This window comes from Corylus avellana, chromosome 4 (assembly GCF_965113065.1).
Source record: "Corylus avellana chromosome 4, dhCorAvel1.hap1.2, whole genome shotgun sequence".
NCBI classification, from domain to species: domain Eukaryota; kingdom Viridiplantae; phylum Streptophyta; class Magnoliopsida; order Fagales; family Betulaceae; genus Corylus; species Corylus avellana.
Window position 1 is genome coordinate 24026666 of NC_142493.1, and position 25148 is coordinate 24051813.

Here is a 25148-nt window from a genome sequence, read left to right on the forward strand (position 1 = left end):
TAAATTATTGGTTTTCATACGCGCATATAGCATGCGCGCCTACTCTTTTAGAGTCCACAGAACCGACTACCACGGTAGACCCGGTCCCTAACAAATTTGTAGCTTGTCCAGGTGGCAACTTCCCTGCCGTTAACTCAGTCCAACTGAGACACAACAACCTCTCCTATACAGCACAAACAGGAACCTTATGTAACGCCTTGGAAGTTGCGAACTCCAACATAGCCACGTTGGCAGCGCAAAATTACGTAGCAACCCTCGCTCGAAATGACTGAAAGCACCATTACATTTACGGCTCGAGATCTTTGATCACGCACCAGAGAAAAAGTGTTTCATAAAAGAGGCTGCTGATTAGCCGGATTTGACTGAATGGTGGGGCCAGGTTGCTGGGTACGTTAGTGATAGCCAGTTAATCGTTGATTAGATGCTTGGCAAATTCCACTCATTAACGAAGAAGATTCGTGTACCTTTTACTTCCTGGAACAGAAAATAAACTTGGCATTATAGTCTTAATTATTTTTTTATTAAGTAAATTATAGTCTTAATTCATTGTTAGTGGCAATCTACCTTTCACAAGTTGTCTTTCTCTTCCACTTGCTTATGTCAATAAAATTATTTCCTTAGTCCTCTTATTGTTTTCTTGGATATATTTCTTTCATTTTTTATTTTATTTTCAAGTAAAATGATCTGCGCAATGTGTACTATTTATTTAAATTGAAAATTCTTAGTAGAGAAAATTACTAGAGTATAATTAAAAACATAAAAAGATTTAGGTGGGTTATATAAATTTTACTTTCAAATAAAGAAAAAGGTTTTGGTTCATTTGAAATGAAAGATAGATTAATATAAACGTTAAACAAGATCATGTTTAAGTTAATGGAGTTAATCATCTACCTAATCACTAATAGGGGTTGACGCTGACATTATATCTATGCGAGAAGGAGGTTTCTTACCAATTATTGAGAGAAATTGATTAGATTTTCTTTCTTGTAAATTTATTAGAGAGAATATTAAGTGTGAATGTGATTTATAAAAAAAAAATAAATAAATAAATAAAAATAATAAAAAAGGAAAAGGGGTCATTTCGGAAGTGGCTTAAAACCATCCCACCTGGACAAAAGCAAATCACAGCCGGGTCCTTCTCCAACGACTTTAATATGCTATAAAACCCAAAATCCCAAGGCTTCAAACCCGCTGCCTCGTGTGTCGTGTGGTCTCTCTTCCTCTCTCCCTCACAACCCTCGAGAGCCATGGAAGCAGGGGTCCCGCCGCCGCCACCACCACCACCCGCCACCACCATCCTCGGGAAGTACCAATTGGGTCGGCTACTGGGCCGGGGCAGCTTCGCCAAGGTCTACCAGGCCCGGTCCATGGTCGACGACACGGCCGTGGCAGTGAAGATCATCGACAAGTCCAAAACTGTCGATGCGGCAATGGAGCCTCGGATAATCCGAGAGGTCATGGCCATGCGCCGCCTCGAGGACCACCCAAACATCCTCAAAATCCACGAAGTCATGGCCACCAAGACGAAGATCCACCTCGTCGTCGAGCTCGCCACGGGGGGCGAGCTCTTCTCCAAGATCTGCCGCCGCGGCAAGCTTCCCGAGCCCTCCGCGCGCCGCTACTTCCAGCAGCTGGTCTCGGCGCTGCGCTTCTGCCACCAAAATGGCGTCGCGCACCGCGACGTCAAGCCCCAGAACCTGCTCTTGGACAAGGACGGTAACCTCAAGGTCTCGGACTTCGGGCTCTCGGCGCTCCCGGAGCAGCTCGAAAACGGCTTGCTACACACGGCGTGCGGGACGCCGGCTTACACGGCGCCCGAGGTCGTCTGCCGGCGCGGCGGATACGACGGCTCCAAAGCCGACGCCTGGTCCTGCGGGGTCATCCTCTACGTGTTTCTCGCGGGGTACCTCCCGTTCGATGATAGCAATCTCGTAGCCATGTACAAGAAGGTTCACCGCCGAGACTATCAGTTTCCGGCTTGGGTCTCCAAGCCGGCGCGTCACGTGATCTTTCAGCTCCTGGATCCGAACCCCAGTACGAGAATGAGCATCGAGGCGCTGATGCAACACGCGTGGTTCAAGAAGTCTCTGCAAGAAAAGCCCGAGAACGACAAGAGTTTGTTCCGTTCAGCGACTGATTGCAACAAAAACGACATGTTGAAGAGCATGACTGCGTTCGACATAATATCGTTGTCGTCGGGGCTGGACCTGTCGGGGCTGTTCGAAACGACGGCGTGCGAGAGGAAGGAGAAGCGGTTTACGACGAGGGCATCGGGGGATAGAGTGATGGAGAGAGTGAGGGAGGTGGGAGGGAAATTGGGGTACAGAGTGGAGGAAGGGAAGGGTGGGAAGAATAGCTTAGTGGGGTTGGGGAAAGGGAAGGTGGTTATGTGGGTCGGCGTTTGGGAGATTGCGCAAGGATTGGTGTTGGTGGAGGTTAGGGTGGTGGAGGGCGGGGTGGAGTTTGAGGAGCTCAATCACTGGGGGGATTTCAAGGATGGCCTTCAGGACATTTTGCTTGCTTGCCACGGCAACGATACGGTTACGGTTAGCAATGGTGGAGACGGTTGATTTCTGGACAGGGGTGGTGCGATTCATTTGCAGTTTGCTCTGTAATTTGTATGACGGGATGGAAAAACACGGGGTTTCATCATTGTACATGAAAATCAGGAGTTAGTTTAATTAGAATAATTATAATAGTGATTTTTCCTTGTTCCTTGGCCCTTTACTTTTGTGTTAATATTGTTGAAGCCTTCTGTTTTTTTGATCAATCAAAGAAACGTAAATCCATATGTATGTGCAGCGGCCATGGCCTACAAAATTGCATAATCTGTTCTTGTAATTCTTACTTGCAATCCATTTGAAAGGGGAATGCAAAGCCAAAGATCCTGTGCACAGCAGAGATTATTACTTCTGCTGCACAATTCAGGCTTTACACGTAAAGATGGAATCTGCAGAATCCAGTTTCATAAAGGAAACAATGGTACAAGTGGAGTAAATGCAGCCCCAAAAGCTACCAGGATTTACATATACTTCTTAAAAGGGGTTATCAAACCCCCCACCGCGGAAGCTACAAAGCACAGCTGATTTAGATAAATTACCAATTCCCATTTCAATGGCATAATTAACATCTTAGAGTAAATCACTGAAATCGTGTTCATATTAGCTACAAAATAATGGAGGAGAAGATCCTAATTAAAGCTTGAAGATGGGCAAAATAGAGATAAAACCCTATTATATAGCGCTAATGGGTTATCCATTTCCAGGCCATATTCAGAGAAAGTTGGTGACATTCATACAAACTCAGAGAAACTTCTGCACCAAAAATGCATGCAAGGAGAGACAGGTCAAAATGCCATCACTGGCAAAATGATTAAAAGAGAATATTACAACAGTAGAAGACATCATCACTGGCATTCTTAATTATCCCTGTCACGCAGGCTTCTCATACAAGTGAATTTACAAAATGTTCAATTCGACTCGACAAAACCATATTCTAACTACTCGGGTTTGCTATATTATACATACACTGTTCAGGCAATCAACTCTATACGAGGCCATTTGTTCTACGAAGGGCCCTGTGTTTTTCCTCACATCCTCAACACATGTTCTTGTCGGACTTCTTTCTGGTCCTTCTAATGCCTTCAGGTAAATCTGCACAATATATGTTGAATACAGGATGATGGACATTTTCAACTTCACATTGATTTTTCAGCTTTACAATTGTGAAGAATTACATTCAAGAAGCTCTCAACCAGGTAAGCATGTGAATTTCATCAATGAACTTTATCTTGCAACCTTAAAACAGATATGTCATAGTAAAAACGCTGGTTGCTAAGATAAAATATTTATAAGTCATCATAATCATCCACTCCAACCACAGATGAGAGAGTTGACATCCATGCCTGCAAACCACTCTGAGCATCCTTCTTCATACTTGCTTCCAGCTTGCCAACAGCTTGCTTTGGAACCCCACACTTCACCAGAACAACTCCAAGTAATTTGAATGTACAATTGTCAGGATGAATAGCAGCTTTTATCATTTCATTGAAGGTTTCCACTGCCTCCTTGAATCTGCCATCCATTGCATACAACCCAAGCACATTATTATAACTCAACAAATCGGTTAGAACTCCCAGTTCTCTCATCTGTTTTGCAATTTCAATGGCTTCCTCAAACCTCCCAATTCTCTTATACATGCACAACATCATTGAATAAGTAAATTCATTTGCATCCCTCTTTCTCTTCAAGCTGTTAAAAATCTCTTCTGCTTGTTTAACCATAGATCGCTCACTATAAAGATGAATCATACAATTCGAAGAATATATAGCCGGACCCTCCTCTAATGATTGAAGCATTTTGTATGTTTCTTCTGCTTCTTTCAAGTAGCCAACTTTTGTATAAAGCTTGATGAGGGAGTTATATATAACCGTATTTCCAGGCAAACCTGCCCTTTCCATTGCATCAACATAACTGATAGCTTCTTTAGCACTTCCAGCATCGGCAAAAGCATTTATCAGTACCCCATAGACAATAACATCGGGCTGCACATTAAATCTGATCATCTCCTGATATAGTTCCTCTGCAATTTCCAATTGACCTAACTTTACAAAGCCTGATATCACAGAACAATATGGGATGCAATCACTTACCAGTCCTGCCTTCTGCATCCTCCTCAGATAGGGTTTTGCTATGTGTGGCATGTCGCCGCTAGCCAAAATTTGTATTAAAGAATTATAGCTGCATTTGTCTGGAACTAAACCATAGCCACCCATACCATCAAACAATTCACATGCTCTATCATAGCACTTCCCTATCCCATAAGCTTTAATCATCACATTGAACAGAAGGACAGTCAGCTTCTTCTGTTCTTGGCAACAAATGAAAACTTTTTCAGCTTCCAAAATATGGCCACGCTCCCCATATGCATCAATATTAGCAGAATAGCACTCAGAACTCATTCTCCCGGAAAGATGAAACCTCGTGAACCATAACCATGACTTCTCTAGCATTCCAGCTTCTATATACATTCTAGTCAGAGCTGATTGGGTGTACTCATCAATCTCAAGACCCCTTCCATCCATCTCTGATATCAGGTCTTCAGCTTGGTCAACCATATGCCTTATGGAGTATGCATACAAGAGGGTGCGGTAACTCACAAGGTCTGGCTCGAGGCAGGCCTCCTTCATCTTTGCAAAGTAGTTTGCTGCCATGTTTATATTATCATGCCTAGCACATAGGAAAATGAGAATATTATATGTTCTTGTGTCAGGTGGGCATCGGACCTCCTCCATTTTCTGAATCAGCGAAGCCACCTCATCTAGTTGGCCATGGTTGCCACAAATGTGAATAATTGTATTGAAAGTCACTGTGTTTGGAGCTATACCTTCCTTGAGCATCTGTGCAAAAGTTTCAGATGCTTCTTTAAGTTGCCCAGCCTTCCCAAATGTGTCTATCAATGTATTATACGTATGTGAGCTCAAACTAGCACGAGGTTGCAAAGCACTACCCACTTCAGCAGTAGTTGTAGCACTAGCATTCCCATGCCTCAAAGATTCACTAAATGACCACTTCTTGAAAAAGTCCTCGGCTTTTCGAAACTCTCCTGCCTTCTTATACAACTGCATAACAGTCCCCATAGTAACCTCATCGGGTTCCATCCCTTCGTTGCTCATTCTCTCAAGCCAAAGAAGTGCTTGTTCCTTGAGCCCGCCTTTGCTATAAACATCAATTAGAGTTCCGTAGGTAGAATTTATTGGTGCAATTCCTTTAACATTCATCTCATCCCACAAACTCTCAACATGGCTCCACTTTCGTGCTTTCCCAAGAATCCGAAGCATAATGTTGTAGTGAATCACATTCAATTCATAACAACCCTTTCTCTTGAACCACTCAAAAATCTCCAAGGCCCTCACCCAACTCAGCTGCTCCTTTAAAATTATGCTCCTTTCCTTGTTACCAATCGTGTCTTCCCATGGCCTCAAAGCCTCATCCAAATCCTCAACCGTATCCAATGCTTTCAATATAGCCGGTATGCATCCACCGTAATTGACCCATTTCGTCAAACATCTAGAATGCACTTTCTCCAATAATCCATTTTCCCTCCCTGACCTGAGCTCAACCTCAAAATTCCTCCTTTTCACGATTCTACCGCTATCCCAAGTGCTCCCTCTCTGTTTTCTATCTGGGTTTCTCACCACACTCAGTTTCTTCACTCCAGGTTCATGAACAACACCAGTTCTTCTATCATGGGACTGTCTGTGAACTCCACCGAGCCTTTTGAATTCTCCATTGGGGCATTCAACTACTATCTGTTCTCTGTGTTTCTTGTTATTGAGCTCAACTTGGTCCAGTGGAAAAACTGAGACTCCTGTACTGGGTGAGTTCCTTGAGGAACCCAATATGTGGAAGCAATTAGCATCTAAATGTTGGAACTTAACAAGCATTTCCACAAAAAGAATGCGCCAATTGTTTGAAAAAAGAAAAAAAGGTTGAGAATTATCAAAACAACAACAGTTTGGGGAACTGCCGATGAGTTTCACCCTCTTGGAATGGTCTCGCGCTCGTTCAGGCAAGTGTCTCGAAGTATATTGGGCAAGTCCACTTAAATTGTTGACGTTCGAGGAGTTAAAAACTTAAAAGGCAGTATATTTCGACGTGACACTAGGACTGGGTGGCGCCATTACACGAGGCGTTAGCGGATAATGTTTTTATTTTAGGTTCCGATTGTCTCGGTGTTTCCACCAAAAATGTTTTGTTAAAAAATATTTTCAAGAATTTTAGCTGAAAATATTTTTTAAGGTTTGCATCATATGTTTTAGATTTGACTATAATTTTTTTCAGTCGTAACAAACACCGAAAAATAAGAAAAATGTTTTCCATAAAACATTTTACTCACCCCCTACAAATAGATGAGAGAAACAAAAAGATAGAGAAAGGGAGAGGGTAAGCTTGAGATGAGGAGAAATATAAGAAAATGACCGAATCAAGAGCTCAACAGAAGTAAAAATCCCTTACACTTATATAGAGGTTCGCCCTCAAAAAGGGGTGGGCACTCACAAAAGGAGAGGGTGAATGGAGGCTACCCTTCACAAAGAGGAGTGGCCACTGATAGAGAGGGGTGAACACCCTTGGTGAGGAGACGTTGCCTTACAAGAAAAGAGTCACCACTCTTCATCCGGTGACCGGTGATGGGTGGCCCCTTTCACCAATTAAGGGTGATTGACTATCTTTATGTGTATCTCTATTTTTTTAATATAATAATAATAATAATAATTAATTATTATTATTATTATACTAGCTTATAACTTTTACAATGCGTGAAATTTTTTATTACAATTTAATTATAAAATTTAAAAATATTATAATCGTACTTTTCATAAGTATTATGAAATTTATTTTTCATAATTGCAAGAGGAAAACTTGAATTTTGCTTAATCAGAATATTAATATAAAATTTGAAAGAATCTCTAATATTGTTGGTGTAATACTTATTAGATTTCAACACAAATTATGAACATTCGAAAAGTACTTTGGTTGTAAAAAAAAGTATACACAAGATTTTTTGTTATAGTTTAATTTCAAAATGTAAACTCTAACTTTTCATTATAGGTTGTTGAAAAAAAAAAAAAAAAAACACAACAACAACAACAACTATCACGCCTTTTTAAATAAAAAGGCATATTAAAGGTTATACACCAATATATTACTCAACATAATGACACACAATTATAAACAGAACATTACATAAATATATAAGTCGCATAAAATTTTACTATCATAAGGCATTTAACTTTAATTAGTTTAATCCATATAAATTAAAACACGTTAAAATCTATGTTCCCGTATGTATAGTTTAAAATGAAAAATATAAAGAAAAAAAATAGCAAAAAGAAAACTTGGATTATGATTATCAAAGCATTAATAGAAAGTTAGTAAGAATCTTTTTTTTTTCTTTTTTTTTCTAATCAAATAAGGGAAACGGGTTACAAAAAATCGTACAACAACAAAAGGGTGGTCAACCCAACAACAAAGTCCAAATAAAAAATGCAATACAAATACAGTAAAAATAACAGACAGTAGGCAATGATGAGCCTTAAAAAAGTACATAGCAAAATTATAAAACATCTTTCAATCAACAATGTATTCAAATAATCATCCCACATTATATTAAATCTTAATTATCTCTTAGGTGTTTCAAAGTTTATTTTTTGTATAATAATCAAATAAAATTTTGCCTTCTTTTGCTTTCAAAAGCATAAAACGTACTTTAAAAAAAATCTGAAAATCTGGGTAAATCATACAAATAAACAAAAAATCTCATAGGCGAATAGGTTTCGGGCAAATATCAAATAAGAAGCATGTTATATCGAATAATTAACGATTTTATAAACTGATGGACACTAAGCAAAAATAAGCCCCAAGATGACCGTTGTGATTTTACACTTTGGTTTGGACATCGAATATATAATTGCTCGTAAGATGCTAATCGTGTATATATATATATATAAAGATTATTTTTGCTAATGAAATAAAAAATAAATACCTAATCATTATGTTGAGTAAAAATCCGACAATCTATACAATTAATATACAATATACAATATATATAAAAACCCAAAAATAATGCAATGAAATTTTTGATTAATAATCTTTATGCCTCTTAAAAAACCAGTTTTTTATTATTTTTTATTAAACGACTGAACCCATGCAACTTAAGTTTTTTTTAAACCGGTATTTTATTATTTTTGATTAATAATGCAATGAAATTTTTTTCTATTTTGTTTCTACATCCTATCATTTAGTTCATCTAATTCAACTAGAACATATAATATTATGTTATATACATAGGCTTAAGTGCGGTAGTCCAAAACTATTGCTCACTGCGGTAGCCCAAAACGTGGTCATTTTGGGCATTAAAAGACCACGTTTTGGGCTACAAAAGTGAAATAAAAAGAAAAATAATAAAATAATAAAAGTAATAATATAAAATTCATTAAATATTAAAGTATTCAATAATTAAAAAATAAAATATTAAAAAACTAAAACTATTAAAAAAATAAAAGAAAAAGAAAAAGAAAAATTAAAGGGGTTGCTCCAGCCACCCCTTTGCCAAAATGGGGTGGCCAGACCACCACATTTTGGTCAAGGGGGTGGCTCCATGGACGGACTGGGGTGGACAAACCACCCCCATGGCCAAGGGGGTGGTCCGGCCACTCCCAAAAAGCCAAAAGAGAGAAAGAAAGAAAGAAAAAAAAAAAAAAAAAAAAAAAGGGCCATTGATGACGGCCTCTTGAGCTCGTCAGATCCTTGCCGGAAAACACAGAACCAATCCTCCAAAATCTCCTCCAGGTAAGTCTCTTCAAATTTCCTTCACAAAGCCACACACTCCAAAAACCTAAAATCTTCAAAGCTCAAAAACCCCAATCTAAATTGCTAAAACCTTCCCATCCCATTGGTTTTGCAGTGACCCAAACCACACCCACTAAATCAAACTCTTTACTAATATCACCCATCAAAAATTGTTGCTTTCTTTGATATAACTATGTGGGTCTATGCAAAACCTTCAATTTTTAACATTTCTTTGCTTTCTATTCATTAACACCCAAAACCCATTTCTCAGTAGACCCAAGTTTATTGTGGTATCCGTGAGCTACAAGAGTGGATTGATACTATAGAAAATACCCAGAAAATCACGGAAGCCATGAAGCTTGTCGCGGGTGCAAGGATCTGACGAGCTCAAGAGGCGGTCATCAATGGCCATTTTTTTTTTCTTTTTTCTTTTGTCCTTTTGGGGGTGGTCCAACCACCCCCTTGGCCATGGGGTGGTTCGTCCACCCCCAATTCGTCCATGGGGTGGCTCCAGCCACCCCTTTAATTTTTCTTTTTCTTTTATTTTTTTTAATAGTTTTAGTTTTTTGATATTTTTATTTTTTAATTGTTGAATAGTTTAATATTTAATGAATTTTATATTATTACTTTTATTATTTTATTATTTTCTTTTTATTTCACTTTTGTAGCCCAAAATGTAGTCGTTTAATACCCAAAATGACCACGTTTTGGGCTACCACAGGGTGCGGTAGTTTTGGACTACCGCACCTAACCCTAATCCACATATTAAAGTAATTAAACATAATAATGCATAATAACTTCATTTGCATTATTTGTTTCCCTATTTGATTTTGACATTAATAATACTTAATTTATTAAATAATTTCTATATGAAAATTCTTCAAATATAATTAAACGCAATTAATTGCGCTAATTTAATGACCGATTTTTTAAGTAAAAACCGGTTCACTCTTAAAAAATGAGTTTACAAATTATGTCTTAAAAAACACGTTTAACATTAAAATAAAAAAGGTTCATGCCACATGTCGCAACATTAAGGTACTTCTATGAGTGATTTGGCTTTTTATATATATATATATATGATTTGTAATTTAAAGCAACGACGTCAAGTGACATGTGAAAATATGAACGGGACTTGATGTCACATGCCTACACCCAAACAATAAAAGCACCTAGGAAACCTAGTAAATTAGCAAGTTTTGTGTTGTTTGTCAATGTGGGTGCGGCCTGCGCAGGGCTTAAAAGTTAAAATCAAACAGCTAAAATAGTTAACTTTCTTTATAACCCAACCAAATAACACAATACAATGAGATTAGGAAGAAGAATGATAGTAATAAAACTAGAAGAGGAAGTGGATTTTCTGTTAAATCATAATATTGGAGAAAGTCAAAATGACAAAAATAAAAAAGAAAGGACCCACAACCTGGCAATCAGTTTAGCTAAGTTTTTTTTTTAATATAAGGATATAACTATAGTTTTATGAAATTTATGGGAATATAACAGATATTTTACATCATGTGATGCATTAAATGAAAGGGCTTGGTAAATTGGTAAGGTACCTTACAACTTTTTGAAGTATTGGAAGACTTTGCAAATTGAGTTGAAGAGAGTAGGTATAGTTTCCCCTTATTTTTGTAAAAACCATATATGTATAATTTTACCACAAATATGGATCAGTATCCACAATTAGAGCAAGTATAGGCTCAAATGGAGTATTACCAACATTTGATACCTCAAGAGGTCGCTCAGGAAACCGTACAAAGTCCTTTTCAACATCTCTTAATGGAGAAAAAATTGTACTATGAGAGAAAATAGGTGCCCAAGTCAAACAATTTTTGCCAGGTCAACATTTTGGCTTTCATGTAAGGAATCTATCTACAAACTTCCTAAAAACAATAAAAGAATTTCATGAAGCAAACAATGATAGCTTAAGAAACATACCATTTCTGAACCAAAGATCAAGGCAAAGAATTTGATTATAAGTGGATTCCATACCCTTTTAAGTCATTAAAACATTCAATACTTCACATTTGGACATAAAACCCATAGGTACAACACAGTTGGGCAAGGCCTGCTCATTTACAATACTTCCTGAACCAAACCCCAATATTAAGAAAGCTTTCAAAGTCAGATTGTGGCCTGCAATTCAAGGGGAAAAAAAAAACAGGAGAATTAATACATCAGACTGCAAGATATTGTGCAACATCCTTCGTGAGATTTCCTATATTGACTAGAATGTAAGAGTAATGTTTACCTTTCAATTCCATGAGCATCATTGGGAAACACAATGACTTTAACGACACCACCTTTCTCTTTAAGGGCCCGGGCATACTGCATATTTCAAACATGACCCGGAATTAGCAAGAGTAACAGACCCAGAATTGCAGCTTAAGAGAGTGATTTTCGACCACTAGTGTGAAACTGAATTAAAATATCAACAGTCTAGTTCATCGTTTAAAAGAGAAATGGAATATCTTACTTGCAATCCATTAGAAACTGGAACACGGAGATCCTGAGCACCTAAAAGAAAAAGGATTGGTGTTTTGACCTGCAGATATCACCATCAAAATAAAGTAAATTGTACCACAATTATTTCAAGTAGCAACCTACTTAATATATAAAATTGAGGAAAGTATAGCTATTCCCTAAAAGGAGACTAGGTGCAAGTTTTACAGTTCCTGACTGAAAAATGTAAACTTGATACTACAAGAAGTTCAACAACATACACTACGGCATGTATGCTACTAGAACCCTTCTCACATTGAGTAAACTGTACAATATCAAGGAGCTTCAGATTTCTCGGAATATATTTGTTTAATAACATTATTTAGTTTCAAATAATGACCACAAAAGCAAAGCTTGCAGGAATTTTTTTTTTCACAATTATTTCATTGTGGGTGGACACAAGCCTTATTGTATTGAGTTTTATTTGGCATTAATCCTTGAGAAGGATTTCTTTTCCATTCTAATTGCTTTTATCAAAAGACCTAAATATGCTTTTGAGTACAGTAGCAAAAATCAAGCCTCCATTAAGCATACCTTTGAGAGGTGTGAAATAGGAGACTTGCTGTGAAAGAGAGTCAGTTGTTCAGCTGGAGGGGCTTCAGTAAAGCTATATTTCCCCTTGATTCCAAAGGCCTCCACATAGCACCAATCAGGAATATCTGTTGTACCAACCATCAATGCAATGTTACAGACAGGATTCCTCACAGCTGCAGCAACAAACTTATCTGGCGCCTGCAGCATTAGAAAACAAATATGATACAAGTAAGTGAGTCCTTGTTCACTTGAGCACTGGTCCATACATCAACAAGCAGCCCACTTATTAAGTTTGACTTGCATAAATCTCTCAACTGTCTAATCCCATGATGGAAGAGATCTCCTTGTGGGAAACCGCCAACTGGTGGTAGATAACTTTAACGATCAAATGCAAGATTCAGAATGAATAACAATTGAAAGGCATAAGAGATAAAACAAAATTATAACAGAGAATATATGCAACAAAAACTACAATTTGTGGAATTACTGCACCTGGCCAATCAAGTGGGTTGTCAGAAAGCCACCATGGGAACCACCAAGTACAGTTATTTTTGATGGACTGGCCAGTCCCTTGTCAATTACATGATCTATTGCTGTGAGTACATCATTGACATCCTGTGCATAACATAACTTATAGATTAGGGGGGTTTATATGGGATCCCCAAACTAGTTTTTTCGAACAAGCATAGAAAGAATTCAATTACTCTCTAAGGGGGGAAAAAAACTACCTTAGCAGGTGTGACAAAACTAAATAGATAATAAGTACCTGAGACCCAACTTTCCCTGGAAGAGATTGCAATGCTTCTTCACCAAATCCCAATGAACCTCTGAGATAAATTACCATGTTAGAGAATAGAGAAAATAAAATCAACACCCGACATTTGATGATATAATCTGATATTTAAAATAGTCTGTTCAATCATGTGATGATTAAAATCCTAAAGGACCCAAACAAATATGAATTGTCTGTAATATCAGAATGTAGCACACAAAAAGAAATTCGCAAAGCACTTCCAATTACACCATGTATAAGGGAAAGCAAATAACACTAGACAGATAATTTTCATATGGTAAAAAAAAAAAAAAAAAAAAACCCTAATCCATATAACACAAGCTGGGCATCTTAAATCAAGATCTTGGGCATAAGACAAAAGCCTAAGGAGGCCAAGGAAACTATTTGGATTTCAGCAAATTACAAAGAAAACATAGTAAACCACCCACAAATTTTATTCAGTTTTACAAACTTTTAGTCCTTTAATCTCAAGTTTAATGATCAAAGACCTTTTATTCTTCCTTTTGAGCTTGTAGAAATCTGTGTGAATGTAATATCTAGGAAAAATAAAAGCTAAAGGAAAATAGAATTTGGATATAATCATGGACAGGGAAAAGATATAACCCTTGTCGGCCCAAAGAAAATGAATATTTCCTAGAAAATGGCAAGCGGTAACTTAAAATTTGGAGGTAAAAATTGTGGATTTTTGGCCCCAAAATGGTGCTCACTGAGCGTCGCTTGGCCGCCATGACATGCACACCGAAAAGAGCTTTCTGAATTGGCGTCATATGCAAAATTCTGACATTTGTAGCAAAAGTTATGACCAAATTATTGTCACGTGTGCAAACTGCAGCATTTCGTTCGAACAAGATGGATTTTGTTTGAACAAAAAATAGTTTTCCAGGTGTTAGAGTGCCGAAATTTCATTTCTTAATGACAACGTGTCAATGAAAATTCGGCGCCGAATTTCTTGGTGATTAAGAAAAGTTGTCCAACAATTGAGGCTTATAGTTGTATCTTTTGAGGAGATGTGGTTTTGGGGAGAAATGGTGCGATTGGATTGCTCATTGTATTTCTATGGTGTGTTTCTCCGTGTTGATTAATGGAACTCCCTCTAGCTTCTTTAGTAGTTCTCGTAGCTTGAGGCAGGGGACCCTTTATCCCCTATGCTTTTCATCGTTGAGTAGAATGTTGCCTGCCATTGTGGATAGGGGTTTGTTATCATGTTTTTCGGTGGGGGTCCAGGAATAATGACAAGCTTCTAGTGTCCCATTAATTATTTGCAGAAGATACCTTTTTTTTGTTTTTGCAAGGCAAACTTGGAACATCTCTGTAACTTGTGTTGTCTCTTCTTATGCTTTACAGCTATCTTGGGTCTGAAAATTAGTTTGGCTAAGTCAGAGTTAATTCTTGTGGGTGATGTGGATGATGTTGGAGGATTGGCTAGTATTTTGGGATGCAGGGTGTCCTCTCTTCCCATGAAGTACATTGATCTTCCATTGGGGGCTACGTTTAAAGCAAACTCAATTTGGGATGGAATTCTTCAAGAGTTGGAACATCTCCTGTTGGGTTGGAAGAGGCTATATCTGTCTAAGGGTGGTAGGCACTTTGATTAAAAGTTCTCTTTCTAACTTGCCTACGTCCTATTTATCCATCTTCCCCATCCCTGTAGGAGTTACAAATTGTATTGAGAAACTTTTGTGGGATTTCTTGTGGAGTGGAGTCGGAGAGGAGTATCAATTCAATCTAGTCAGTTGGTCCAAGTTTGTACCCCAATTTCCTCAAGCAGTTTGGAGGTTCGAAACCTACTCTTGCTTAACTGAGATCTCTTGGGGAAGTGGTTATGGAGCTATTGCACAAAGAGGGAGGCTTTGTCGACATCGGTGGTGGAAACTAAATACGGCAACTTGTGGGGTGGGTGGAGCTCCAATGTGGTTGTGAGTTACTTTGGGGTTGGGGTGTGGAAAAAATTAGGATGAGTTGAGGGGGAGTTCTCCAAATTTGTGAGGTTCGAGGTGGGAGATGGGTCTAGGGTTTGGTTTTGGCACGATATATGGTGTGGAGACCATACCATAAAGGAAGCTTTTCTGATGTTGTTTTCAATTGCTTGCTTTAAGGAGGCCTTGGTGGTGGATCTTGTGCAGCTTTCCAACAACTCTCAACAGTGGAATGTCTCTTTTATTAGGGCAGTGGATGACTGGGAGGTAGAGTTGGTCACTTGGCTTTTTAATCTTTTGTATTCTCAGTTTGGGCAGAGGTGGTAAGAATAGAATGTGTTAAATCCCTTCCAAATACAAAGGTTTAAGGTCAAATTGTTCTCCCTAATTGGGTGTCTCTCATGTATATTTCCTGTGTACTTAGGTTGTGCCCTTCTGTGATTTCTAATAAGAGTAAATTACTTATATAAAAAAAAAAAAAAATTGTCAGTCCAGTTTGAGGTTAAATATTCATTTCTGTATTCTATTTTGCTCCAACATCTTAAATGGTCAGATTCCCTTCTCGTCAATTAGGTGTCAGAATCAGTCCCACCATGTTCTTATCAAGCAACACCACCTTAACAGAAGAAGAGGTTTTATGAGAGAGAGAGAGAGGGGTCCTCGTGATCAATCAGATTCTGTTGGATTAATGCAGAATGTGATAGCTGAACGCAATGTATGTTGAGCATACAAATCTGTACCGACTCTGGAAAGCAATAACACTACCACTATTACGACTACGAATAATAATAACGATGACATACCTATAGTTTACAATCAATAAGTTGTATCCAATTGAAGAAAGAAATGCCAGGGACTTTGAAAAGCTTGATATCAAGACGGAATGCGGGCCTCCATGAAGAATAACGATTAGTGGATTACAAGCATCACTTTCCTTGGAGTTGGAAGATACAAAAATTGCTTCAAAAGGTTTGCTAGCACCTAAGACAAAGTAAACACATACAGGCTATCAAAATCAATGCTCTTTAACGCACTAATATTATGATTAAGACATCACACAGTTCCTAGTAAAGGCCAAGGAAACTATAATATATATTCACTAAAAAAAACCATCGATTGTTTCAGTCTAACATCCAGCTAAAGGACAACAGTTGTATGAGGAAAGCATAGGATTCATAATACCCTGAAATTCTCATATACCCTGCCATCTCGATTTCTTTCATTAAAAATATACTGTTTCCTTAAATATGGTTCATGAATGTTGCAAAGTTTATCATTCACTCCTTCTGGACAATGTGATGCGGCATTAATCTCAAGTTTGTATACAAGTTGCATCAGCTATAGTTTCTTCATTATCATCTTCTTTCTATGTAATAAATGCCAATGATAACCTCATCCAAAATGCAAGTTTGCATCAGCTGTATTACTTCTTAATTATATTGTTTGGATTTATATTGGACAAGAAAAATGGCTTAAAAGAAAGATAACTCTTTATTCTTCCCAATTTTGTTTTTTTCAAAAGTGCTCCTTCCTTTGATCTATGAAAATTATAGTCCCCTGACCAACAATGTTTTTGTCAGCTGGTGGAAAGACGAGATATATTCAGCTGAAAATCACAAATATCTCCACTGAACTATTAATATTGACCAGTATCTAATTCAACAGCAATTGATACTTACACTGGTCCCAAGTACTAACTAAAATAGCTTATGATAGTTGATTTCCCTTCGGGAGCAACCCAAGAGAGAATTAACTCCATCAGGCATAAAATTTTATTTTTTATTTTTACCAGTAATAACTAGTCTTATTAAAAGCATAAGGCGCCCCAAAGTACACAGGGAATATACAAAAGGAATCACCTAACTAGAAAGGAAAAAGCAAACAAGAAAATCATCATAACTAATCGACAACGAGGACACAAATGCTACAATCCAAAGATACAATGTATGAAAACAAGAGGATAAAATGTCCTCTGAGGACCTTTCCAAGTCCTCAAAGCACCTATTGTTCATTTCCTTCCATAAACACCAAAAGAGGCAAGTAGGCACCATCATCCAGATCGCAACACTCCTCCACCTTCTAGAAGACCACTAACATGCAAATAAATCGAAAACCCGTCTAGGCATAACCCAAGACATCCCAAAACGACTAAAGATGGCACTCCACAAAGCAGAAGCTACCTCACAATGAAGAAGAAGATGGTACACCGTCTCTTCACTTCTCTTATACATGCAACATCTATTCATCACAATAACATGCCGCTTTCTGAGATTATCCAAGGTCAGGATTTTACCCAGAGCCGCCGACCACGCAAAAAAACCAACCTTGGAGGAGCCTGCGTCCGCCACACACTCTTCCATGGAAAGTGCCTACCTTCATTACAAACCAAGGAGTAAAAGAAAGACTTGACCTTGAAAAGGCCTCTTTTGGAGAAAATCCACCACAATCTATCTTCACACCCTCGTCTCACTTGGACTGAATGCAACACCAGGAGAAAGGAGGCAAAGACCTCCAACTCTCAGTCATGTGCCTCTCTAGAAAATCTCACATTCCACTGATTGGATCCACCTAACTCCAGATTAGCCGCAACTGAGGCATCCTTCAAACAAGCAATACCAAATAAAACTGGAAAAGCTACCTTAAGAAGCATATCTCCACACCACAAATCATGCCAAAAGCTAATCCTAGACCCATCCCCCACCTCATGTCTAGTAAAGCCTTTGAGAGTCTCCCACCCTTTCCTGATATTATTCTACAACCCCACCCAAAAGCTCCTCCAGGCTCAAGAGAACACCACCCGCCCCATAAGCTGCCAAACTTCGAGTCTACCACAACTCTCCACCAAGCATCTCTCTTAATCTCATAGCACCACAACCATTTCCCTAAAAGAGCACGGTTAAACAGCATTAAATTTCTGATACCCAACCCTCCCTCATTAATTGGAATGCAAACCTTCGACCAATTCACCAAGTGGTACTTGAACTCTTTACCTATCCCACCCCATAAAAAATTGGGTTGTAACTTCTCAATATGCTTAGCAACACTCGCTGGGATATGAAAGAAAGACTAGTATGTGGGCAAATTAGCGAGGGTATTGTTGATAACGGTGACCCTACCACCCTTTGACAGATACAACCTTTTCCAACTGGCCAACCGATGTTCTAGCTTCTCGATAACGACATCCCAAATAAGCTTAGCCTTATAGGAAGTTCCCAACGGAAGACCAAGGTACTTCACTGGCAAAGTGGCAACCCCGCACCCTAAGATACTGCCTAACATTCACACTTGATCCACATTCCCCACCAGAATCAGGCATGAAAATTATTAAAAAATACAAAACATTGAGAAGGCAAATGACTTACATGAAATTGTAAGTTCAGCCCTGCTTTTCTTACAAAAAAATTTCTACGTCCTTAGGCTGATACTCAAAAAATAAAAATAAAAAACAAAATCAATGAAAAAACGGCAGGTAAACATGCACAAAATTAAGAATTAAGGGTAGGAGTGGTTGAAGTAGAAGGTCTTTTTCAAAACTTATAAACTTTTGCAACTATCTTTCTTGTCACCCAAAGTGATGCAGCGTAGGCTTGTGATAGGCAAGAAATAACAGCAAGTAGAAGGGATAAATACTCCTAAGATCGTGAGACTATCAACGAATCAAAGAAATCCTGATCTACATCACAAAGCATAGGCATTTTAAGGTCATTATGAATCATCAGTAAATATTATGATAGCCTCAATTAAATTTTAAGCATTACACCAGTGCAATGATGCCCCAGCATAGCAATTAAGCCAGTGTATTCAACAAGGATGTTTAGGTTTGAGAAAGAAATCAAAATAGCATTTAATACCTTTTGTGAGGCCATCAGAAACATCCTTGACTGGTATCTTCATTATACTGAACTGAAGAGATGAGAGCAAAGATTTAACCTGCAGCAAGAAGACACTCATGCAAAAAATTGCAAGCATTTAGGATAATCTCTATATGCAAAAGCGATCCATATAACATCAATAAAAGAAAATTAAGTAAACCTTCTCAGAGGACTTAAATTTGGAACTTGATACGTCTAACCAACTCCATGCAGCAGCCTTATTTGCTTTCTCAACAATGCAACCATACTTGATTTGAGGAACATCTACTGGACTGCTAGACACTTCAAACAATAAAGCACAATGTAAAAATTGTATTCCAAATTTCTACACTATTACAGGCCAGGCATGTTGGTAAAGATCAGCATTTGATTTACCAGCAACAATATTGTTCCCATCCAGTGTAAGAACATCCCACGAAAAATTCGAATCGGCAGGGCTGATACGTAACACTTCCCCACTGTAATTTAACTGAAGATATCATGAGTTCATCATAGAAACAACGCTATAAAAGTCTGCCAACACAAGAAAAAGATATGTAACCAGCCATTTAAGTTACCTCAACACATTCACAGAAAGTATTACTTGACTGCTGCCCCATATGGAAGATATAATCATAGTGCACCCATCAGGAAGCCATGGATCGCTAAGGACACTTGAAAAGTACAGCCCCGGGAAGCAACCATCATCAGCACACATCACAACAGGAATCTTCAAAGATTATATTGAAGGAAATAGTGATGAGTGAAGCTACAAGAAAATTACAGAAAATAGAACTAATACAGCATGTCCTAATTCTATAGTTACAGTCTAAATAAATCTTTTATTGTATGTAATTATTGAAAATAATAGAAGAAAGATGTATGATATATTTTACACAAGTATCATTCAAAAAATTCTTACACTAAAGTATGGACCAGAAAATTTGCACACAATATTCCAGATAGGAGGGGGGAAAGGGGGTTGCTTCAAAAAACCAATCCAAATTAAGTTTTCAAGCATCAACTCAGTCTTAGCTCATTTGGATCTATCAATTAATTCCGCTCACTTGGAACAATCATATGAGTTACCTCAGTCTTAGTAAATATCGTCATTTAGCACTCATGGTGCATGATAGCAACATAAAATGTCAAGTGTCATATAGAATGCTTCTAGTATAGCAATAGAGCAAAATTTTGTCCAGTCAAAATCAGCAGACACAAACAAAATCACAATTTGAGTTGTGTTAATTCCAGAAGTTGGCCATATATAAGTTTGCATCCTTGAGATGCAAGTTCTTATGCACAAGCTCAACAAGGAATTTAAGAACTCACCACATCAACGATTTTGGCAGACGGCCACAGCTTTACATCGGTTGGCCAATCAATTCTGTGAAGCGACTCTGTAGCGCAATGTGCCCCAGAATCCACAGAACTTCTTGCGCTTAAAAACACCAGGAAATTTCCATCTGGGCTGGAAAAAGAAAGATAATGCACTTTCAATGGTTGAGAAAAATAAATGATGGGCTTATATTATTTTTATCCTACACTAATGTTAACTATGTCTAAGAGAAGTACATTTCAAGATAACGATAAATATAACAAACATATACAAACTGAATTACCACCAAACCTAATAAAAACTTTGTTGATAAGTAGATAAAAACAACATAAGGATAAAATCCTCTAAAACTCCCCCTCAAGTTGGAGATTATCATATAATCAAAACTTGGAACATCCGTGACAAATGGCTTTTAGGGAGTAAGAAAATCTACTTGTTGCAAACAATTTGTCACGAACAAAATCAATGAACTGAACAGGTATTGAAAAACCAATGAATCGGTCGAAAAACCAACTGAACCGGCCTAAAACAAATAGAATCAACCGAAAAAATTATGAATCAGCAGAAACAACACCATACCAGCTCAACAAAACACAGCAAAAACAATGGGAACCAGCTGAAACAACAACTAAACTAGCTGAAACTCCACAAAACTTGATCGAAAACAACCAAAATAGGCCAAAATACAACTAGTCCAGTCGAAAAGGCATTGAACTGGCTGAAACTCATGATACTTTGCTGAAAACCTACACAATTTTTTTTTTTTTTTATAAGTGATCAAGATATCTTTAAAAGCATAAGACGCCCCACATACGCAGGAAGGAAGTATACATGAGAAAATAGCAAGCTAGAAGGAGACAAAAGAATAAGGGAATCATGACAACTAATCACCAAAGGAGAAATAAAAACAGTTGTTCAGAGATATTAATAAATGAGTCTCCTTCTACGATCCCCGGTGATAAAACCTAGTATGTGTGATAAGTAGCATACCTGAACCGTGGAAAGAAGGCACTGCTTATGTGTTGAGTAAGATTAACAATGGGCATATCTTCATTTGAGCCATCTCTAGACCATTACAAGAAATTCATAAGTATTTTATATATTGAAGTAAAGGCACTCCATCTCCAACATGTAATAATTCACATGAAGAAAGGCGTAATGGTGAAATAAAAAGAAAGATCGTTTTACAAAAGCAACCCACTTGAGTTCAAGTCCACTGGCTTCTGACTTAAAAAGCGGTGCCCTAACTGCATATAATGCACAGGGCCTGTTATAGCAGTACTTTATACCAAGCTTTCTTGTATCCGACGACCACCCAACAAAAACCAAATATTGACACACGCCTTTAGTTGATGGAGCCCACACAACTTGGCCAACACTCAAAGACTTCTCAATTCCTTTAACAGCCTGTACCTCTCCACTGCACAACACAGGTAATTTCATAGTAACATTTTTCCATCAAAAGAAAAGCTCTTATAAACTTATAAACCAATGATACCCAACCTGTTAATATTGATGACAAAAAGCGCAGGCTGCCTTTTTCCTCCATAGGTTTCTCCCCAGTCCTCCTCCCAATCCCCTTGACCTTTCCAGCTGCCGCAATCCTTATCGGTGGAACCACCTTTCTTGTAGCCAAGGTCATTAAACGTGGGCTTGGAGGGGGACGGTTCCTCAGCAACATATGCAATAAGAGTTTCATCAGAATTCCAAGAAACCCCCTCAAACCTACACCAACAAGAGTCTAGGTCAGCGAGGATGGTATATCATAACAATCACTATCTTTGAACAACAAGAATTACTAGCATGACTACTAGTACACTTGCTGCTGCTACTAGTACAGCTATGAGTGGTATTATTACCAAAAAATGGACAGCTTCTAAAACTAAAGCCATATACAAACAAAGTCAATAGTAAACAAAGTGAACATCGAATATTAAATAAATTTACAATCAGAAAAATGAGATTTGTATTATTAGTTACCATCCATCAGTATATACTGGGCCATGAACAGATTGAGGAATGTGAAACTCCTTTTCCAACTGAGATGAACCCCAAATTTCAAATTTCGAAGGAGACTCATTTTCAGGGTTGCGAAGTACAAGAAGCTTTGAACCTGATGGTGATGGAACAATTGTAGAAACTCCTGTCATCTCAACAGGAAATGGGGCCCATTGAAAGCTTACTGTACCCTTAGTTTCTTGAGATATATGAGCAGATATAATACATTTCCTCCTCTTGTTTGCCAAAAGATTTGCTTGGCTAATTGAAAACATTGCCTGAGAACCTATTCCTGCAGCAAAAGTTTTAAGGGCAAATATTATTGCCAGCAATTCCTGTTGGCTGTTTTGGCTTGGAGGAAAGAAGTACCAGACATTGGAGAACAAAAACGCTATAAACATGAGAAGCCATACCACCATCGGACTTGAAAATCCATGCCTTGTCAATGTTGGAGATACTAGAAAACTCTTGAAGTAGCTTAGATTGTGAAGCATATTCTTCCTCCGTTGCAGCATCTAATCCCAGTGGCATTTCCTTTATTGGGCCAGATTTAGAATCATCCATGGCTAAAGAGGCTGAAAGTCTTCTACATCAAATGGCAAAAAAAATTAATAAGCAGGATAAAAGCAAGAATAATGTGGCAGAAAAGGGGGGAAAACAAAAGCACCCAGAACAGGAGAACAACAAGAAGAAACAGCAAACTAGGAAAACTATAAGAACATGGTAAGCTTCTTAATGTCAACAGAAAGTTATCAAGCCTATAAGTTCCAAGGAGCAGTACAAGAAAGAAACAGTAGCTCAGAACTCAAATAATCTGCAGCACTTGACTAAATCAAAAGTACCCATGATGTTGGTACCACTCATACCCTCTTCCCTTCCCACATGAATCAATAATGTAATTCGTATGTATAAAACTAAGAAGTATAAAAAAAAAAAGGTGGGAAATGGAACAAAGTGATGCAGGGTTTTTGTGTTCAAGAATTGGAAACTGAGAATCTTATAGGAATTGAAACATAGAACAACAGCTGAAAATGACAGTTAAGAACTTTATAAGCTTTTTGATTGAAATGAACTCTATCACACTAGGTCTTTGCTTCAATGGAATATAGCACCCTTTTTTTTTTTGGTTAGGTTTGACAAGAATATAGTGCATGTGAATTGGAACAAAATTTAGCACATTACGCCTTTGTTTCCTCAGAATATTCCAAACTAACAAACCAAATATGTCTCAATTGATAACCTAAAAGTGGCATATTAATATACCCAATAAGTTCAGGATGCAAAGGCAGCGAGGGGTTTGAAAGCTATAAATGAACTCAAGTTAAAAGATAACAGATAACATAAGGTAATCATTTTTAATTCCATAAATTGGATTCTAACTTTTTGGAATCTCACTTCGAAGTAATTATCATTATTTTGGTCGATACATAACAGACAAACAATATTGTCACACTAGAATTTCTTTGTTCAGGTTCTTTCCTTGTCAATCCATCACTCTTTTTTCCAGCTATACTTCTATCTATTCACCTCCAATACTAATTCTCTTTGCTTTCAGTACATTGACTTTTATATACTTTTGAGATTTGCAAAATCACAAGGGGCTTACACCATTGGATTTCAACACTCCCAAAGCCAACCTATACTATATCAGCAGGCTCCAGAGTATATATATTTCAATACTTCACATGAACCAACTTCAATTCAACGGGTTCTTTCCATTAAATTTTATTTTTAAATAATCCTAACTAGTGGGATTTCCTAGAGGCTTACAAAAACAACAACAACAACACATACACACTCAGATATACACACTTTTTCTGGCTTGAACATTAGAACTATTACTCCAATACCAACTCCCAACAATCCCTTTCAGATGCTTGTACTGATCATCTAATTCTAACGATGCTACACACCCCTCTACTAATCGACGAGCAAAAAATGACGGAGCAAATAAAAAACGGAAACACCAATTCACAGTCTAAGTTCAATCATTCAAATTAACAAGTAACTATAAAATTCATCCAAAAATAAACAACCAAATTAAATCAAACCCATCGAAAAAATAACAAAAGCATTCAGCCAAGGGTCAAAAAACAAAAGATCATAGATACCCAGAACCGAGTATGTGAAATTGTTCAGCAAATTAAAAACGACTAACAGCTTAGCATCAGTGAGAAAACGGATTCTAACACAAAGCCGGGAAAGAGAGAAGAGAGAAGTCACCTTGAGAAGAGAGAAGTTGGTCTTAGAAGAGTGAGACGACGAGATAAGATAGGAAGAGGGAGTGGAGGGCGAAACAAGTTTGACTTAAAGTTCACGCACCAATACGAGGTACTGATACATTGCAACCTGGCCATGCCGAGATGGATCGGCTTGCATTTTATCATTCGGCTTAGGATTCGCTCTTTTAAGCCCCACTTTAATTGCCAAAAGGTCCATATGGCCCGGTTTAAATTAACGGGATAATAACTAGTTAGTTATGGTGAAAGAGATTTAACTAATTGAATATTATTTCGGTTCAAATAAAATGAAGGTAGAAATTAATCATTAGATCAGCATCTGTAAAAATAATTAGGGTTAATTATTTTTTAGAACTTAGGTTTTCACTTTTTTATTTTTTGCCACCTAAATTTTAAATCATATACATATAGTATTTAACTTATGGGTAAAGACCAATTTAATAAATTTGTCACATTCTGTCAGTCCAAATTAACGGACTGTCACGTGCTGTAACATAAACATACCACACGTCCTAATAAAAAAAAAAAAAAATTAAACAATTAAACCCTAAAAAATAAAAAATAAAAAATTATTGGGTGGTTTGAACACCCCATTTTTGCCAATAACAGTGGCCGGTTAATG

The 25148-nt window shown here is 37.6% G+C and overlaps 3 protein-coding genes across 4 annotated transcripts; 1 reads left to right on the top strand and 2 right to left on the bottom strand.

Annotated features, from left to right (window-relative positions):
* The first annotated feature begins 1186 nt into the window (after window positions 1-1186).
* On the top strand, window positions 1187-2710 carry LOC132178790 (CBL-interacting serine/threonine-protein kinase 4). The gene has a single exon (XM_059591344.2). It carries the CDS (start codon window positions 1248-1250, stop codon window positions 2568-2570), a length of 1323 nt encoding a protein of 440 aa, XP_059447327.2. The 5' UTR covers window positions 1187-1247; the 3' UTR covers window positions 2571-2710.
* Window positions 2711-3410: 700 nt separating this feature from the next.
* On the bottom strand, window positions 3411-6655 carry LOC132176903 (Tetratricopeptide repeat (TPR)-like superfamily protein). Its single transcript, XM_059589065.2, has one exon. The coding sequence runs from the start codon at window positions 6443-6445 to the stop codon at window positions 3848-3850; it is 2598 nt and encodes an 865-aa protein (XP_059445048.2). The 5' UTR covers window positions 6446-6655; the 3' UTR covers window positions 3411-3847.
* A 4653-nt stretch (window positions 6656-11308) lies between these two features.
* Window positions 11309-24673, bottom strand: AARE (acylaminoacyl-peptidase-like protein). 2 transcript variants are annotated; one of them, XM_059590050.2, is made up of 18 exons: window positions 24510-24673; window positions 22700-22869; window positions 22269-22578; window positions 21792-22013; window positions 21490-21708; window positions 21279-21353; window positions 20282-20420; window positions 19528-19679; window positions 19346-19428; window positions 19131-19252; window positions 18950-19028; window positions 15902-16079; window positions 13156-13216; window positions 12882-13004; window positions 12390-12587; window positions 11830-11898; window positions 11605-11681; window positions 11309-11489 (listed from the first exon to the last, which is right to left on the bottom strand). In XM_059590050.2, exons 1-18 carry the CDS (start codon window positions 24671-24673, stop codon window positions 11426-11428), a joined length of 2505 nt encoding a protein of 834 aa, XP_059446033.2. In that variant the 3' UTR covers window positions 11309-11425. The 2 variants fall into 2 exon arrangements, with proteins under 2 accessions (XP_059446033.2, XP_059446032.2); XM_059590049.2 differs by having other exon boundaries at window positions 22700-22872.
* Window positions 24674-25148: the final 475 nt, after the last annotated feature.

What these genes read in the sequence shown, in the direction of transcription:
- LOC132176903 (XM_059589065.2), bottom strand. Translation starts at nt 6,445, where the DNA reads ATGCTTGTTAAGTTCCAACATTTAGATGCTAATTGCTTCCACATATTG.
- LOC132178790 (XM_059591344.2), top strand. Translation starts at nt 1,248, where the DNA reads ATGGAAGCAGGGGTCCCGCCGCCGCCACCACCACCACCCGCCACCACC.
- AARE (XM_059590049.2), bottom strand. Translation starts at nt 24,673, where the DNA reads ATGATAAAATGCAAGCCGATCCATCTCGGCATGGCCAGGTTGCAATGT. An exon ending in GCCAGTGGACTTGAACTCAA is followed by an intron (nt 21,354 to 21,489) that starts GTGGGTTGCTTT and finishes GTAATGGTCTAG; the next exon opens with AGATGGCTCAAATGAAGATA. An exon ending in CAGTTTCTAATGGATTGCAA is followed by an intron (nt 11,682 to 11,829) that starts GTAAGATATTCC and finishes TGAAATATGCAG; the next exon opens with TATGCCCGGGCCCTTAAAGA.